The 18,239-nt window shown below is 42.3% G+C and overlaps 1 protein-coding gene across 1 annotated transcript; it reads right to left on the bottom strand.

Annotated features, from left to right (window-relative positions):
- Positions 1 to 7,994: 7,994 nt before the first annotated feature.
- LOC109478384 lies at positions 7,995 to 18,168 on the bottom strand. The gene is made up of 17 exons (XM_019779915.1): positions 18,000 to 18,168; positions 15,671 to 15,733; positions 15,129 to 15,252; positions 14,597 to 14,696; positions 14,108 to 14,242; positions 13,669 to 13,785; positions 13,029 to 13,439; positions 12,538 to 12,663; positions 11,961 to 12,152; positions 11,688 to 11,764; positions 11,268 to 11,429; positions 10,911 to 11,086; positions 10,169 to 10,764; positions 9,671 to 9,871; positions 9,343 to 9,480; positions 8,581 to 9,082; positions 7,995 to 8,295 (listed from the first exon to the last, which is right to left on the bottom strand). Exons 1-16 carry the CDS (start codon positions 18,037 to 18,039, stop codon positions 8,621 to 8,623), a joined length of 3,120 nt encoding a protein of 1,039 aa, XP_019635474.1. The 5' UTR covers positions 18,040 to 18,168; the 3' UTR covers positions 7,995 to 8,295; positions 8,581 to 8,620.
- Between the last annotated feature and the right edge of the window lie 71 nt (positions 18,169 to 18,239).

The raw sequence follows: 18,239 nt of genomic DNA, 5'->3' as shown, positions 1-18,239 counted from the left end.
AACCATAAGATTCCTCATGTATTATGCAAATTAGTCCTGGTGTGCATAAGCAATCCTTGATTATGCTTAACAGCTATAGCTTATCCACAGACATACCTAGGCCTACATTCCAACATTCATGAATACACATTCATCCCCTCTTGAGTTAGTACCCTCTTCTAGTCTTCAACAAAAAGGCCCCTGCAGTTCCCCCAAAAACTGCTAGGGTGCCCAAATCAATTTCACTTCTTTTCTGCCACCAAAAAATCATGTCTAGATCATGCGAGACATCAAAACTGGAATTTCTGTTGCAGTACCATAGAAAGCCTCTTGAGGGCCCAAAATTGCACTTTAATATTCTGTTGAAACCTACCCACACAAGAAGTGTATCAAAATACATGTTAACGTTAACATTGTTATTTGCATCATTGGTGAAATTTTACAGAACTGTGATCAATCTGAAAATTCCATGAATGCTTTTACAAGTGCATTGATTTTTATAAGAATGTTCAATAACTCATTAAGGTGTGGCTGGATCTGTATTTAGATGGTAGATATTCATGTTACCACAAGGCAAATGCCACTTTTTTCCTGTGTTACACAATCTCTCGCTGTCAGAGGTTGATCAGGCCTCCTTTGTGGCCTGACCTGTGGATTTGGGCTATTAGAAGCGTAGTATCGATGTAGCCAAATAAAAACACAGAAAACAGTTGCTTCATTAAGAAACACATTCTTGCCAATAATATTGCAGTTAACAACATTGGTTACAACATATGCTTCTTATGATATAAGGTTATAACAAAATATATGCCCATCTTGTTTAACATTACATGGTAACTTTTTGTTAATGAACAATCAACCATACTCTATGATGATGCCAACATGAAACATTATTTCAACATCTTGTCATTATCTAATAAAATCATTTTGGCAAATACTGCACTGCTTCAAGTACGGCACCTGATAACAGTAACGTTATATCTCTCAGATTATAGTATCTACTTACAATGACAACAGTGATTATAAGGATTGTCTCTGAACATTCTTATATAAATCTTCACTCTTTATCTAGGTTACAATTCTTAATAGCATAATTATGGCTAACTAGTTTCACTCTTGTGGCTAGGGACAGTTAACTGTTCCATTCAAGAAGTGAAAGGAAAGTCAGGAAAATTCTTTTTCTAATGCACACATTTTTAGTTTTCAGCTACTTCCTTATATTTTACATTATAGATGAACCCATCTCCATCACTTTTCAGTTAGTCTCTTTCATATACATGTATAGAAAAAATCTTCTGAAACATAATTTTCAGGCTTTATCTCCTCCAACTTTCTATATGAAATGAATACAAGTCATTTCGACGACTAACTTGTCAAAGTAGAGACCAACATACTCATCTACATCTGTATACAAGTTCACTGAATTTTCAATACATTTTGTATTGCATATGATATGGCCATGATCAGTGAACTAGCATTTGCTTGGTACAGTACAGACATTTTCACATTTCAAAGAGTAAACTTTCATGGACACATTACACTTGAGAAGTAACAATTTCCTTTAAAATTCTCAAGAGTATAATTTTCACTAACTGGTGCTAGTTTGCTTAAAGATGTTAGCAATACCCTTTCCTGTAAATTCTACAGCACACATTATGTATGAGTGGTTGGCCTTCATGTAGATTCATGTCCTACACATCTCTGTGTATAAAGCATATGTTCCTTTTTTTTATAGGCAGATAAAACCTAATGTGTGAGGTAGACTTTTTGAACAATAAGAAACTTTGTCTATGCTTGCACATTTATTAACTACCATCATACATACACTGTACATGTAACAAAGCTCTACATGTAACTCATTTCTTTCCATCACTCTATTTTAACATCTGTGACATACCAGGTCTTTTCAACTGGTTACAGTTATTGCAGGATGTCTATCTTATAGTAGTTATACAGACAGAAAATGTAGTTGGAATGCTTGAATTTACCTAAAATATTCTACAAGCCTGTACAAATGTCACTATTCTTTTGGTACAAATTGTTCACAGCAATGCTTGGTTAAGAAGATAAATATTCTGTTATATATTGATACATAGATAGATATTAAATCAATGAATTAAAGCACTGTGTTCTTTCATGATGCTACAGTAAATGTATCTAAAAAAACAAAATTGATTGAAATTTGGTACAAAAGCTGCACATAGAAGACAATTTCATTATGTTGCAAGCTACAGTTTTCTGACTGCAAGTAACATTACAGAAAAATGCAGGCTAAGTTCCTCCTGAACTTTCTGAACTTTGCAGCTAATATACTGTAGTACTGTGGTAGTACATTGGAAATGCATATTTGCAGTGGCAAGAATTTGTAGTGAAGAGGCCATAGTAAAGACTGTGGAAAGCAACCTACTGCGAAAATAAATGTCTCTTTCATGAGAAGCACTTCCTGTGAACCACCCCAGGTCCGATCTCGTCGTACTCCTGTTGTGAGATCCAGGCCTGCTTGAACTGGTCCATACTGGCCAGGACAGCCCCGCCCTTCCACACCAGGTACTTCCTGTCCTGTGGCTGGACGACCCGCACGCTCCGAGCCAGGCTGGACGGGAGGAGGGAACCCAGCTCACTCTCCAGCCTCTCTGGCAGGCCTGGGAACAGGGTGGTTCCTCCTGGAGAGGGGCAAAGGTTATAGGTTTTAGTCCATACACTTACAGTATCTTATCTGCCTACAGTAGTATATTAGCCTTTGGGCACATGTTTGCAAAGACGTGTAAAATGAAGAATTAAATTAGCCTTTATATTCAAGGGATGTATACAGCCGCCTGCAAAAGAGTCTAAATTCTAATACTGCAACTTTGAAATGTCTTGGTGCCAAAGGACCTGGTACCAAATTGAGATTACCTGAGAGGACAATGTTGCTGAACAGCTCCCTGCGTAGGTCCATGTCACACTGCATCACACTGTCGTGGACGGCGTACTGAATCCCGCCGTGTTCCTTACCGACCAGCGAGGGATCGAACAGCACCTCTCCACACCTGTACAAAACAGTCAGGAACTATATAGGTATATGGCCTACATTGTTCTAATTTGCATTAGCCCTTCAGCATCAGCTATGTCTAAACAGTCCTGTACAAGAATGACAATCTCTGCCATATAAGACACCTGTAAGCTTATTCAGTTCTGTCCGAGTTGCAAAGATCTTTTCCGTGGATCTGCTTTCTTCCGTGCAGGGCATTGGTCTTGCATATTTTGATTTTAGCTGCCTGGACATCCTTTTGTTTGTTTACAAATTGTTATTTCAACTATCAGGCTATGATTTTATAGGTGCCCCTGTGCCAGGGACCCCTGCAGCAGTATAATCAAAGACTGGATACTACTAGTACTACTAACAGTACATGTAATGACAATGCATTGTCTGCCTACCTGAACCTTTCACTGCTCAGCACTACAGAGTGTCCATCAGGTAGGACATACACCTGTTCACAGTCAGGGGAACTCTCAGCCTTCTCAGTCTCTGTTCTAAAGTCCGTGGCTACGTAGCACAGCTTCTCCTTCATGTCCCGCACAATCTCATGCTCAGCACTCGTCACAAAGGAGTGGCCGCGTTCTTTCAAAATCTAGAGGGAGACAAAAGCAGTACTTAATATGGCTTCTTGTTTTTCCCTACTCCCTCCATGTATTTCTAAAACCTTCTGATGTTTGACACTTACAAAGAGTCTTTCTTTGAACTGCTTCACTACCAAGATCGGCACTGGGTTCGGAGTAGCCTAAAGACCATCCTATTCTAGGTTCAGTTAGCTCCTCTGATCGGATCCTAGCAGAATATGACTTTCTCAATGTTGTTTTTACAAAATTCATTGTACGGACAATTGTTACAGACAAGTAGGCAACCTCACTGATCAACTCACAATCACAGGCCATAGTCTGCTATATGTGAGGTGCTGTACCTACCCGCATAAGATAACTGGTCAGGTCCCTTCCAGCCAGGTTTAGCCTGTGTACAGCATGGGGGAGAGAGTAGCCCTCATAGATAGGAACTGTGTGGCTCACACCATCACCCGAGTCAAACACCACACCTGTAGAAGCAAATTACGAAGTATTAGAACAAGTACAGTAACAGTATGACATAACACAAAAGTATGGCATCCTCCCCTGAAAATGTTGATACAGTGTATTCACAATCTCTGAGATACTGAGGGACAACTTTTGCCCTCTTACAGCCTCAGTCTTGAGATTAGTGCTAGGTAACAGGGTTCTCCCAAGAAAGAAACACCCTTATGCATAGGAATCCAAGCAACATTGTATAGTAAGCCCTAAGTTCAAGCTATGCTAACTAGAAGACTGACATGAGCACAATACATCGCATCCAGACCTGTAGTCCTGCCTGTGGCATACAGGGACATCACCGCCTGGACAGCCACGTAGAAGTACGGGATGTGGAAATTCTCAAAGACGATCTGCATCATGCGCTCTCTGTGCCGACGGGGGTTCATGGCAGCCTCTGTCAGGAACAGGGGGTGGTTCTCTGGCTCCACACGTAGCTGGTTCACCAGGGCATGCTCCCAAAATCTGTTTGCAAACAGTAACCATGTTTCATCATGATCATCTAATTCTAATTCTGATTTCCTCTAAATTCATCTCAGACTCTCTTCTTTGTGAGAAACATCTGGCTTTTTTGCCCATGTTGTTTTGTTTCAGCAATCTGACATTAGACTTGGTGTTGTCATAAAGCCCATTTCCACTCACCTTCTCCATGTCGTCCCAGTCCGTGACTATCCCGTGTTCCACAGGGTACTTCAACACCAGCACACCCCTCAGGTTCTGGGCTGCGTCCCCCACGTACGTGTCTTGGTATCTCCCAGACATCACGTCCTACAGTTGCAAACCGGGAAGTTGACAAACAGTACTATATAACTAGTACTATATAACTAGTTGCACCAAGCCTATATTATATTGTGGCATTGCCTCATGAACAGTCTCCCATTTTTGATGATGAGTAGGACTTGCGATTTTTGTATGAAAATATATGTGAACTGTACCAACCTTATAATGTGGCCTGCCCACCATGGCAGGGAACACGGCTCTGGGCATGTCATCTGTGCTGAAGCCTGCCTTACACAGGCCTGTACCATTGTCAATCACCACAGGGGGACCGTAGCTGTCCAACTGAGGAACATACAGGAATCTGGTTAGTTTTTGGACTTACCCAAATTTTTGACTGACCATCTCCAGTCTTTGTCAGGGAATGGATGATACATAAGCGCTGGTTTCCTGACAAAGACAGTGTTGGTCTGTGAAAAATTTGGGTGAGTCTAATTTTGTGTTGGGAATCACAGTTAATCCTAAATTCAGAGGAACTTGGTTATATCACTATCGTACCCAACACAGAACAACCCTCACTATAATTATTGCCATGTCCTAATGAACCTTAACCCTTTCCTGACACAGTGACAATTGAAGGTTTAGTTTGGTTACAAGGGAGTGAGGACATCTAGAACATCTTTTAACTGGCGTGGTGCAGAAAAGATACTAGACAAAGATATCAATTTTTTCCCAGTCCACCCGAGTAGAAATTAGTTTTAAAAACTGCGTTCATTTCTGATCCAACTTCTGTAAAACCTTAACACCAGAATTTAGTGAGTAACAAAATATAAGTGAGTAAGTCCAAATATATCCTACATCACAAAGACCTAAGGAAAACAATCAGCCCCCACACAATGTTATTGAACCACCTAACTCATAGTCATATGGAACATGTACCTTTTGATTTGTCCAGACAAGATATCCTTCTCCCTGCTGCCTAAGCTCATAACCAAGAACTGGCGGCCAAGTGGCTACTTCAGTTCAGTATGCTAAACGTTATGTCAGATTGACCTTTTGGTGCATTGAGGGATAAGCTGGATCCATAACAGTGTTCATGCATATGTAGCTGGGAAGTGGCTAGACTTACATGTGTACAATCATGGATTTGTCATGTGAAGGATAGATCGAGGTAATTTCTAAACCAAGCAAGCCATGCTTTTTCTTATTATTTTACTTTGGCATCACAGCGTTCATTCTTTGTCTGTCAGAACAAGAAGGCCAGGATAGGTAGGACTGCTCCTCATACATTCCTTTACTTCTTAAACTTTCTCCTTGCTGCCTAACCCTATAGGGCAAAGGTCAGTAATAGCGCAGGCGCAGAGGGCCCAGGTCTAGTATCTAGAGATGGCAATGTAATGTAGAGTGTAAAGAAGTCTTTTTCCAGGGAAATGTTGTTGTTTTGGACTTGGATGTTATAGGTAAGGGTTGTAGTATTTTCATTTTGGTGAAAAAACAGACTTGCAGCCATGTTTGTGTTGTCTGGCTGGCTGAAGAAGATATGGGTTTACATGCGGTCATCAGCTGTCCAGAGAGGTCAGGGGTCACTTCTCAAATGTTTGGGTAGAATTCTCGCATGGTTAGGTGCGTAGGATTTTTTCATTTTTGGGGAATGGAGACTTGAGAGGTTGGCCTACCCTGCCAATGTATGTTCTTCAAGGCCTAAAACTCAGGTATATGAATTTTGACCACGTTGTTTTGACATAATTCCCATATATTAACATAGGAAAGCCCTATTACTGTGCTGTGCCCTGCACGCAATACTCACAATAGAGAATTGGTTGTCAAATGGCTATTTCAATATGCCAGTGTCCATGTTTTTGCTCCCTGACCTGATTTGATGTATGTTGTATATATACAAATAAAATAAATGACAAACTTATAATATAAACTCAGTGGGCATTTATTTGTCGAAGTCCTTTTATATGTTGCAAGATGTTAAAGTATGAAAGACAACAAATAGTAGAAACTTGTTCTTAAAGAAATTCATTGAGCTTTTGTCATATCTTTGGTAGCTCAGTGGTCGCAGCATCTAGTAAAAAGGATAAGGGCCTGCATACATTGTCATATGTTAAAACTACCATATTCAATACGGCATGCAGCAAGATATTTGAGATCATTGTTTTGTACATTGAATTCAAAGGAAAGATCAAAGGGACTAAAGGTACTATACATTGTAAACAAATTACAGAAAGGAATGTAGCACTTAGACTAGCCTTTAGTACTACAAAATAGGATGATATTATTGCTTGCAGAGACTGTAGAAAAGTCCAAGTTAAATCAGTTTGAGCTGAGATGTGCAGCAGCACCTCCTACCTCAACACTCTGAACTGCAGCCTGGACTGATGGCATATCTGGGATGACAGGAGGTGGAGCCCTTGCAGTGCCACCACCATGGATGGAACCTCTTCCAGATACAGTACTTTCTACTTGTTTGCTTTTCCGAGGCTGGATTTTAGGTGGATCCTGTTTACTTCTATCTCTTTGTAAAGAATCCTTCGGCTGAGTATCCATCCCGGGGCTGCTTCTCTGTCCCAGGATCTCCAGAAGTTCTTCTTCCTCACGAGCATGAGAAGTCTCATCTTCAAGGTCATTCTCAGCAGACCCTGAAAGGCTGTCTTGATTCTTCTGAGAAGTATGTGGTGACGATCCTCTCACATTGGGGATGTCTGTGCTGTACATATCTGACCCTCTGAAACTTCCGTTTCTTTGAGACGTCTTTCCACTTTCTGATGAGCTGTTTTTCCTTCCAATATTATGTGACTTCTTCATTCCGCCATCTCCATCTGTCTCCATAGATGAGCCAAGATGTCCCACACCAGGATGACTGGTTGGCCTGGTAGAGTCTACCAGAGACTTCATAAAACTGTCCACTTCTTCACTTGACAGACTTCGTGGTCGTGTGACTGGATCAATCGGACTGCTGCCAGCTGGAGACAGACTGAGAAGAAGGTCCACATCACCTGTCACACCTGCGTCAGGCATCGTCTCACCTGCACCAGGTGCAGTCTCACCTGTCATACCCAGTCTCTCCAGGTGTGCCCAGATCTCCTCTTCCTTCCTGCTCTCCTCAACAGACTTCTTGGGAGTCATCTTCTCCAGCCCCTGCCACAGGCTCTCCAGGGTTTCTTCATCGTAGTGTTTTGGAACACCGTTTGGTGTGCTCTGTTGGGATGTGGTGTTCACTTCTGGGTCTGTGGGTGGGCTCAATGTTGTGCTTACTGGTGAGTGGCCTGTCACTGTCTCTCCTCCATCTACACTTCCAGTGTTGCCTTCCTCGTTTGCAGGTGGCAAATCAGCTCCTACTCTGGGTAGTGTCTCTGTCTGGGTCTGACCTGTGTCCCCAGAGTTGACCTCTGACCTACCCCCAGAGCCTGAGCCGACCTCTGACCCACTGCTGATCTCCGAGGTTCTCAGTAGCTCCTCTATTTGTCTCTCCTGCTCCAGAACATCTTCCTCCTCCTGCAAAGCACCAGAAATACAACATGTTCAAGTTCCTGTACATTGTATGTAACCTCCATTAATATTTATCCACGGTTATCCACCATATAGCTACCACTTGGAAAAGCACCCCCCAGTTACGAATGTATATGCAGTTTAGATATGCCAGGGTGCATTTATACAGGGGACATTGCATTGGAGACCTCTTTAGATGCATTTCCAGGGTGGTAGATATATGTGACCTGGTGCAATTGTGTGAGAAGATGTTACCAAGGTTCAGGTTAAAGGTGAAAGGTTGTGACCCACCTTTAGTAGTTGCTCTGCCCGTCTGAGTCTCTCCTGGACCTCATCCTGCTCCTCCTCTGCAGTCATCAGGTCCTGCCAAGATGGCGTACGTTTCCGGCCAAACGGTCGCTGCTTCTCCACTCTCCCCTGCTTGCTGCTCTCTGTCTTCCCTCCACACTGGTTCTGTGTCATCCTTAAGATCGTCTTCTCTCCGTCTTCTCGTGTTCCTGGTCTTTGGTCCCTTACGTGGCGAGGCCTGTGGTCTGTTTTGTGGTTTAACGTCCACTGCCTTGAAGTCGTTCCAGATCTGCTGCTGCTTTGGCAGACCCGTGTGGCCGGCTTCACTTCGGTCTGACTTGTGAGGTTTACTCACATTTTTCCCTGCGTCACCCCTGCTTCTCCTGGTGTGTGGATGGAGGTGAGAGCTGTCTACTTCAGCACTGAGCTGTGGAGGCGTGGGCAGCTTACGTCGTGCACCTTTACCAGTTTCAGTTGGGCCCTGCTTCCTGGCTTTGCTTTGACTCTTCAAATTAAAACAAGATATCAAACTTGATTAAAATCAGCATGGCAGTCATGTACATATACATAACTGTATTGTGGGGACTTATTACACATTGTGTCTCACAGTAGTGTCAGTTAAATAAATCACAAGTAAATTGATTAAGACTTAGAATGTATTAAATTTCAAGAATAAAATAGTTTATGCTTAGATAGTTTAAAACCTTATATATTGTTTGTCATATGGGCACTGTCAAACAACGGACAAGAAGACACAAGTAATACCTTAGTTCTCAGACTTGCATCACCCTTTGGTTTGTGCTTGTTGCCCCCGATCATCTGGTAGGCTTGACTGAGTGTTTGATAGATCTGGTGATCGTGGCTGTACTGCTGGTCTCTCAGAGTCACAACAGCTTCCTCAACCTGAGGGAGGTCACACTGGGGTAAGTTTTTCAGCTCATATTTTAGGAAATAATGCAGCTGATAAGCAAAAGAAAAAGGAACTAGCATCTTGTGATGGATCCAAATGCTACCACAGGCATCACAAAATCATCATATCTGGCGAGTTAACTAGAGTGAATCATGAACTTTTAACATATCTACTTGTAGTTACCTGTGACAGCACAGAAGAGTTGGAGTTGTTATTTGATGCATTGAAGCTGCCACCTGACAGCCCCTCTGCTGGCCAAGCCTGCCTGAGATGGCTGTCCTGCCGCGCCCTCCTACTCTCCCTGCTGTTCCGTCTGCCGTCCCCGGTGCTGTCCCTTCTGCTGTTCCCATTGCTGTTCCTACCTGTACCTCTAGGCTGCAGCCCCTTTATAGAAAGAATGGTTTATTGAGCTTTTGAAATGGAATACCTACGCCAAAGCCCCTGAAAGGAGTTCAGAATTACACTGTTATGCACAAAGTCTATTGCATTTAAGTACAAAAATGTGCTAACATCTGTTTAACATGTACCTTTTATTAATATTATTTTTGCATAATTTAACGCATTCACGTGTGACTCTGCATTCTCATACTATTAAGATCTGGGGGAGGCCAAATAGATTTCTAGCCCCCTTTATGGCTTTCTACTTTTGTTGTCATGTTTTACATTTCATTGTAAACAAACCTTTGTCATATCCCTGTACATGCTGACAGACAAGTCATGAGTGTCCTCGTTGTCCAGGGTGATTGTGGTGTACTTGGATCCATTGTTCAGAACTTGTCGGCCGTGTGGACTCGCGAACTTCGGGCTTCCCGAGGAATGAGACTCGGAGTTCCCTTGAACGGCTCCAATTCCTGAGTCTGCATAACTGTTCCTGCTCTCCCTTCCATGTAAGGAGCCGTGGGCCCCAGACAAGTCATCGGGTGCTACACCCATGGAGCCATTATGTGGGTCTCCTCGTGGTACACCCACTGAGCCGTTACGTGGGTTCTTAACATCTACCTCGCTCTCCTCACCATAAACACCATATGTCCTGTTATCAGAGGGAACATTATCCATTGTGTGCACAGCTCTACCATAGACACTGCTGTCTGGATCACTGTCAGAGTCCCCGTAGATTCCAAACTTGTTGTCATCGGTCCTAAACGGTGCAGATCCATCTGAATGCTGACCTCCCCTTCCTCCATGGTTCCCAGTGTTATTGGGAAAACCTCCATAACTTCTAGAATTGCCATTGACTGGATAGTAGTCTGTCTCTCTTCTATCTTTTCTCCTTTGTCCTGCAAAATCATACCTAAGGTTAAATCTGGTACAGCACTAATGAAGGTGATGAAACTTTAAGATCTTCAAAGTTTGAAGTTTGCAAAAATGAAGTTTTTAAGGTTCATATTATAGTGATCCTGATGAAACTGGATCATGGACAAACCTGCAGGATCTGACAGATCCAGGCTGGAGATCTCGGAGGGTGTGGGATTGTGGGTGTGTCCCAGGCTGACGTCGTCGGTACCCTGTTCAAACTGGTCCTTCCAGCGGAGGACTTGTGCCAGGTCTGCCCTGGCCACCCCTCCCTGGGAGTGCAGCAGTCTGGACAACACTGAACATCTACAGAAATACATGTAGAAAAGACTAATTTAAGGTGAGAAAGAAAGGTGAATCAAACTGTGAGTTTGCCAACTGTAACCATTGTAAAAAAAATACATGCATCATCATATCTAGACATTTCCCATCTTCCTTTCCAAAAGGGAAAAACCCATTCCTATAGTGCTGAATGAGCTGTACTGACCTGTTGATGAGTAGTCGTCCCTGGTTGCGGAGCCTCATGTCCGGTATGAGGTGGACATTTTCCTGCACCTTGTGTAGGTTCTGTTGGGAGGGGGAGGGGTACCTGCCCAGGAAGTACTGTGCCTGCTGCTCCCAGTGGTCACGGATCAGGTCAGGCTTTCCTCTGGAGTTAACATTGAACAGAGTAACCATTCAATTAAGTACAAATCAGAAATCAGTTAATGTATCAGGAATCACCCAGACTAATGGCACAACAGCTGGAATGAGACAGCTAGGCTTGCATTAGGTAATTAATAAGTCTAACAACAAATGCATCTTCTCCTATTTTAGCAGTCACTTAACAGCTAAGGAGAAGACGAAAACACCAACACTGTGCCAGGCTGAGCCCCAGGGGCCTGTGTTATAAATGGTTTCTTCCTACCTGTAGTTGTCCCCAGTAGCAAACTTGTCCTCCACCAGGATGAGAAACTTCAATGCCTTATAGTACCATCTGGCAACCTGGGAGGGCAACAAAACAGCACAAGCCTGGTAAAACAATCAACTCTAGGATTCCACAGTAGTAATGCATAGAATACATTGTAAGGGTGAGTAACCAAGCCTCTAGAAGTGAGAAGTTTGAATCCTGGCCAACTGTTCTAACAAAAACACTGAGATGTAATTCCCAACTTGAGCAATATGCAAAACGACACCTCACCTTCTTGGACTGCAGGTAGAAATCATAGACTCCCTTGTAGAACCTGTGTTTTTTCTCCACAGCGGTGCGCAGTGTTGTGAGTTCTGTCTTCACCCAGTCATGGTGGTTGTGTATGTCTGGGGACTCACAAACGCTCTGCTGCAGGATGTGGTCCACTTTCTTCACCCAGTGGTCCAACAGGTTCAGCTGATCCTGCAGTCACAACCATTAGTTGTGTATCATTTACTTACTACTTTAGTTGTTATATCTATCAGTTGTTACTAGTTTTATTAGTTATTCTGCATACAGTAGGGACACAGGAAGTGAGGGGGGAAATGGTGTAACCACAAACAGGCAGAATTCCTTGTTTTATTCATCATTGTGAATTTCTTGCTTCTGTGTATATTCCTGTTACTTCTTCCTAGCCTGTAGGGAGACAATTTTGAGCTGCAATTCCACCTTCCTGTCAGTATGCGGTCCCACCATTTCCCTCATTGTATTCAAATAACTACAGACACACAAAGAAACTAACAAACACATCGAAAACTCCACCTCCGTACACAGGGATATAGAGATGACCAGAAAAAACAAGACTGACCCTTGCTTGTGAGTAGAAGGTTCTCTGGAAGTTGATGAGAGCCATCTCTGCCTGGGCTATATCCTCTGCAATACCTGTCTCTTCTGCCAGGGGGAGACGGCCCCCACTGCTGAAACAGTCAAGCACCTGCAAAACACAATCCACACAAAACATTGAAACCATATTGCTTCTTCAAGTGTAGAATATTTTTAGCTGATAAACCACAATTAATAAACCACAATAAATATACAACTGAGCCCTTTTTCTTATAATCAGGTTACTGAGTAGGAATTATTCTTTCCTAGTATCAAGGACCCTGTAGCAGTATAATCAAACACTGCCCAAGAAGACCATCAAGCGGGCTGTTATAATCTGGTCTATGTGGACAGGTGGTCACTATGGATGTGATTCTCAGTGCTTATGTCAATAGGAATTATCTAAGGTACCAGCAAAAAAGATTGGCCAGGTGGTCGTTATGCAGATTTGACTCTACTACCCGACACCAGTCCTACCTGCTGACTAATGATGTGGTACTGCACCAGCTCCCGTATCCACCCCAGCCTCTTCTCCACCCTCCCACGCAGTCCCTCCACCGCCTGGTGAGCAGTCTGCAGCTGCCGGTGACAGTCCTTCACAACTACCTGCGCATCCAGGAAAACCGGCTTCTGCGCCACCTTGGCAAACACCTGGTCACGACCGGGATGCCTCATCAGCTGCAGGATCTGTTTGCACCTGTCGTACATGGCCTGGAGTTGGAGCGCGTGTAGGATAGACTCACACTGCTGGCTGATGTTGTCAGCCGTTTGTTCCGCCTCCTCTATGGTGCCGTCCACTTTACAGTGGGTCAAGGCCTGCAGCTGCCTCATCACAGCTGGCACTCTCTCCAACACTGTGTCTGTGTCTTTACTGAACACTTCTATGACCTAGTATGACAGAAGAAAAACATATTACAGGGTGGCAAAGAATACAATACAGAAATTTCAATACAGTCTTCAAGCAAAGGTTTTGGTCAGGGGGTAGTAGTGGCTGGGATTTCTTTCATTGGTTACCTTTTATTGGCTACCTCCTCAACCAAACCTCTGCTTAGGGAATTAACAAATTTCAATATAAACTCTGAAAATCAACTAAATCAAGTGATGTGGCTTTAGGTACCTTTCTAAACTGCACCCATGTCTGGTGGTCATAGGTCAGGTAACCTCCTAGGTCAGAGGTCAGCTGGCTGGGGTCAATGTGGTTCTGCAGTTCACCGACATCACCAACGATTGTGCACTACAATGTCAAGGTCAAACATAACGTCATCAAAATTTTAAGTATTCCCCAGAAATCCTCACAACAACAAGGTGGCAACACAAAATAAATCAAACAACCAGATGTTTCAGACAGCATCCACTTTGGTCACTGGTGAAAGATAGTTAAGTTTCAGACTTTAGAACTTTATTGTGCAATCAGCTTTGCAGTCATTGACACTGAATTATGTTGACACATATCATACACAGATCATTGTGATTGTAAAAATTGTGATTAAATCATCATCAGCTTTACGAAAATATTAACGTTACAGTATTACAGCAGTTTCCATAGTTATCCCTACCTTGTCCCAAAGCCCCTTGACCTGAAGACCTTTTTTGGCAGTTTTGACCCCCAGAAGTTTGGCCAACTGTTTGCAGGCTGCTTTGTTGTCTGGACGAACGATGTAGAAACACACCACTGAACGAGGACTGCGAATCTGAGAGGGGAACAGGCAAAGATGACTTTGTTTGCAGATGATATGTTTGTAAAGAAACTTTTATAGGATAAGTAACTAGTATTTATTATACTGAAAGACAAAATAGAGAAATACAAAGGAAATAGAGAAATACACATGAAAAACATGGTGCTGGTGTCATCCTAAGGAATACAGTAGGTCCTGTGCTTGAAAAGAACCACACCTTAAGCACCTCCAACTGAAAAGTATAGGGCTCCATCCTGGTATGGGTGGATCAAAACAGTCTGGTTTCACACAGCTTGTTAACTTACAGTACAAAACTGCTGAGTTACTCCTAAAGGCAGCTTACTGACAAAACAAAAGAAACAAATGTACCTCGACTAACTGCAATGTCTCCACAATCAGATGAACTGCCGGCAGCCCTGTAGTCGTCAGGTCAGCCAGGAAGGAAAAACCATTCCTCTTCTGACTGGACCTGGGAGGGGTGCAGACACAAGGGGGACATTACAGAATATCATATGCACTGTATAGTAGGCGGAACAGTAAACAAGCCTCCTTAGCAGGCTCTACGACTAGGGCTTTTCTGGGGGGGGGGCATTTATAGTGGTCTTTTTTGTTCATGGCTTCTATTTGTGCTTGGGTGACCAATACAAGAACCCAGGTACGACTAGAAGCCATCAGCAAAAATGTGCAATATAAATGCCCCAGAAATGCCCGTCTTAGAGCCTGCTAATTCAGCTGGCCCTTGACCTAATTCTTCGTGTGCGAGTAAATATACATTTCGTATTTGCAGAAAAACTGCATGATGGTAGCTTTTGTTACTTATCACCACTCTCAAAATCCTAGAACACGTCTCATGTACCCAGCAAACAAAAACAAGGATGATATACTAGTATCCAGTATTTACCGTGTGATAGCCATGAAATATTGCACCACGTGGGCAAGGTCCTGGCTATTGAAGTGTTCCATCAGACTACCATGATGCCTTGCAGGGAAGCAGATGATGGGGCGGCCGTGTTGGTCAAAAGCACCTGAAATGATCAACAGTCATGATGGTCAACTTTCTATGAATCATTGCTGACTGGTCTCAGCATTTTTGACATATAAAAATCAAATACATGTAGATTCTCCATGGCTAATATATCATTCCAGAGACATTGCAAACCTGGCAGGAACAAAGTTGTATGTAACGTCACTTATCCTTGAAGTTAAGTGAGATATGCTTAGCGTTACTGTTTTAGCAACACAGTCAAAACTGCCCAAAAAGACCATTCAGGGGACCAAGAAATTTCTGGTCAATGTGGACAGGTGGTCATTATAAACAGTATTCTTAATGCTTATGTCAATGGGAAAAATTATCTATAGCACCGGCAAAAAATGGTCCTGGCTTATGTAGAGGTAGTCTGTCACTTGTACATGTTTGACCAAAGAAAATTGAAGGATACCAACCAGGTAAGATGGCTCCCTGCACACTCATCAACTTGCCACTCGGCATCATGGGAAGAGCAGGATCTGGAATAGAAGGACAAAACCTTTTAGAAGACGTGACAATGATACAAACTAGTTTTCCTAAAAATACAGAAAATGTACATTCCCTTATAAAAGAAGTTTCACATTCACTAGTTTATACATATGCCTCATTTTTCTTGGAAGGGTTGTATGCAAGGAAATATACATCACATGGTAAATTTGGCATGCAGAGCTGGCAAATTGGTGAAATTTGGCTGTTTTTCTGCGTTCCAATGCAGTGCACTCAGTACATACAAGCACAATGTTGCCAGAGTTTGAGTCTGTTCTTTTATTCAGCCTAAACATTCCAGCTGTTACACTGCTGACATCATTCAGGCACAGCTGGCCAGGGAGTCAAAGGTCAAGACTGCTATAGCAACTGTCACTACGAGGAGTTCTAACAATAAAATCCTACACATTTCCAAATAAAACAATGATGAGCATATGAAACAGCAATATTAAGAGCTTTAATTGTGGAATTCTAACATCACAATGATTATACATGTGGAAACAGGCCTTAAAATTCACCTAGCCTAAAATTGATAGAAGATTACAAAATAATGTTTACTAGTGCAATGTCCGGAAAAGAAAATTATACACCATACTGCCTCCATTCAAAGCTTGTTTCTGAAAATTGTGAAATCATATAGCTGACACAACAAAGCTTTTAACATTTTTTTTCCACTTAAATGTCATTTAGAATACAATGCACGTTGTATACTAGTGTATAAAAGCACCTTTATGTACACATGCACCCAGTATTTCAAGCTCTGCAGAATTATTGTCATAGTACAAATTTAACATTAACATAATTACAATGAATAAACCCAGAACACTTCTCATCTGACGTTACATGTAACTTGTTATGAATCATATTTGGGTTCATCCATATGTCAAATGAGATAAGAGCCTGAGGAAAAGGAAAAGTCAAACGATAAAAAAATCAATTAACTAATCAATTGTCAGTGTTCCTTTTCCCATAGGGAGGCAGGCACTCAGTACAGTACAGTCCCGCTATCATTTCACAGTGCAGTAAAATGTCACAACGTGGATAATTACAACTTCAGGGTATTGTGTCTGTAGTTTCCACTGACGCAACTGCCTTTCTCATGTCGTCATTGAGTGCTATATTACTGGTACGTAATTGTATTGTATCACAAAGGAACCTGAGATGTATGTGACCTTTGTTTTTATATTCTGATTGTAAATTGACACGCAGATTTAAAGTCTGGCATTCAAAGACAAGTATAGAATAGTATGGAACATTCCCTACAGAATACAGTGACAAAGTATCTCACAAAGCTTTTGTGTTTACATTGTGATGGCATTCTTTGTTGTGTAACCTTACAAATATTGTGTCATTCTTTCCGGTATAACCCTATTATAGAATCTGAGCGTTAAAAACATTCACTGTTTCGGTCATTTTCTTTTTAATGAATTGTGCAAGTTGCTATTTCATTTGGGGAATCTGCCAGCATTGGTGCCTGAATTCTACAAAAGGGACCTGTAAAAGCATGTAACGTTACAGCTGGAGTTAAGTCTAAACTTGAAATTGAGAGTGAACTGGTGTTTATATTGTATTGTCCATTCACACCTGGGCACAATGGCTGTTTATATACTTTCAAGTGTTCTGTATCAAGAACCAAATGGAAGCATTGTTGTCAAGATAATAAAGTACATGTAGACCTTATATACATTGGATTAGCAAAATCATAACACTGTTAACGTTAATATTTCCAGTGAACATAGCGTTACGCGGCTGAGCAAAATCCCATGGCAATGTGTCAAAACTTTATCTTGTAAAGCAGATTAATAATTCTATATTATTTAACGTTATTTCCAAGAAAATCGTGATGTTTTCTGACTGGCGGAGGCGCATAATAAATGATCTTCAACTCCCAGATTCTACTTGTAAATTTAACGTTGCCTCTTTCTGAAAATAGGGCAAATTCTTTCCTTGACAACCCTAGCGAACCTTCTTGACTCACCCTTGCGTCTTTGCCCCCCTCCCCATATGCCAGATGTGAGCTACAAACGATATCGACAGATGGACTATGCAGAAAACCGCCACAATTATCGGTTTGGTGAACCATTCCCCATTTGCATTGTGAAGCTGGAAATGTTCTGACAGCCTTGCGTGGACGGGGAATTCAAACCGACTGCTCGATTCACGCCACACTTCACTTCATATATGGCTTTCGCAACAAACTCAGAAGACAAACACAAATTCGCGACAGGTTTACCACAACTAAACAAGTGATTTGCTCACCTATATTGACCTCTTCGTCCGCCATACCGGCTTGGGACATTCTCTAGCCGTTGTACTATTATGTCAGACCATCTGAAGTGTTGTAAAAGATCGGATAGTGGAAATAGAGTGACAATAAATAAGCGCCTAGGGCTTTCAAGGAAGCACGAAACTGGCCATGACGGCTCATGAATAATTAATCAGTTGTCCTTTAGCGTCCTGACGTCACAGCCCCTGGGGAATACCTGTGACAGGCTGTGT

The sequence above is a fragment of the Branchiostoma belcheri genome, unplaced genomic scaffold (genome assembly GCF_001625305.1).
Source record: "Branchiostoma belcheri isolate BF01 breed outbred unplaced genomic scaffold, Haploidv18h27 scaffold106, whole genome shotgun sequence".
Classification (NCBI taxonomy): Eukaryota; Metazoa; Chordata; class Leptocardii; order Amphioxiformes; family Branchiostomatidae; genus Branchiostoma; species Branchiostoma belcheri.
The sequence above is the reverse complement of the archived record's forward strand: the minus strand, read 5'-3'. Positions and strand labels throughout refer to the sequence as shown.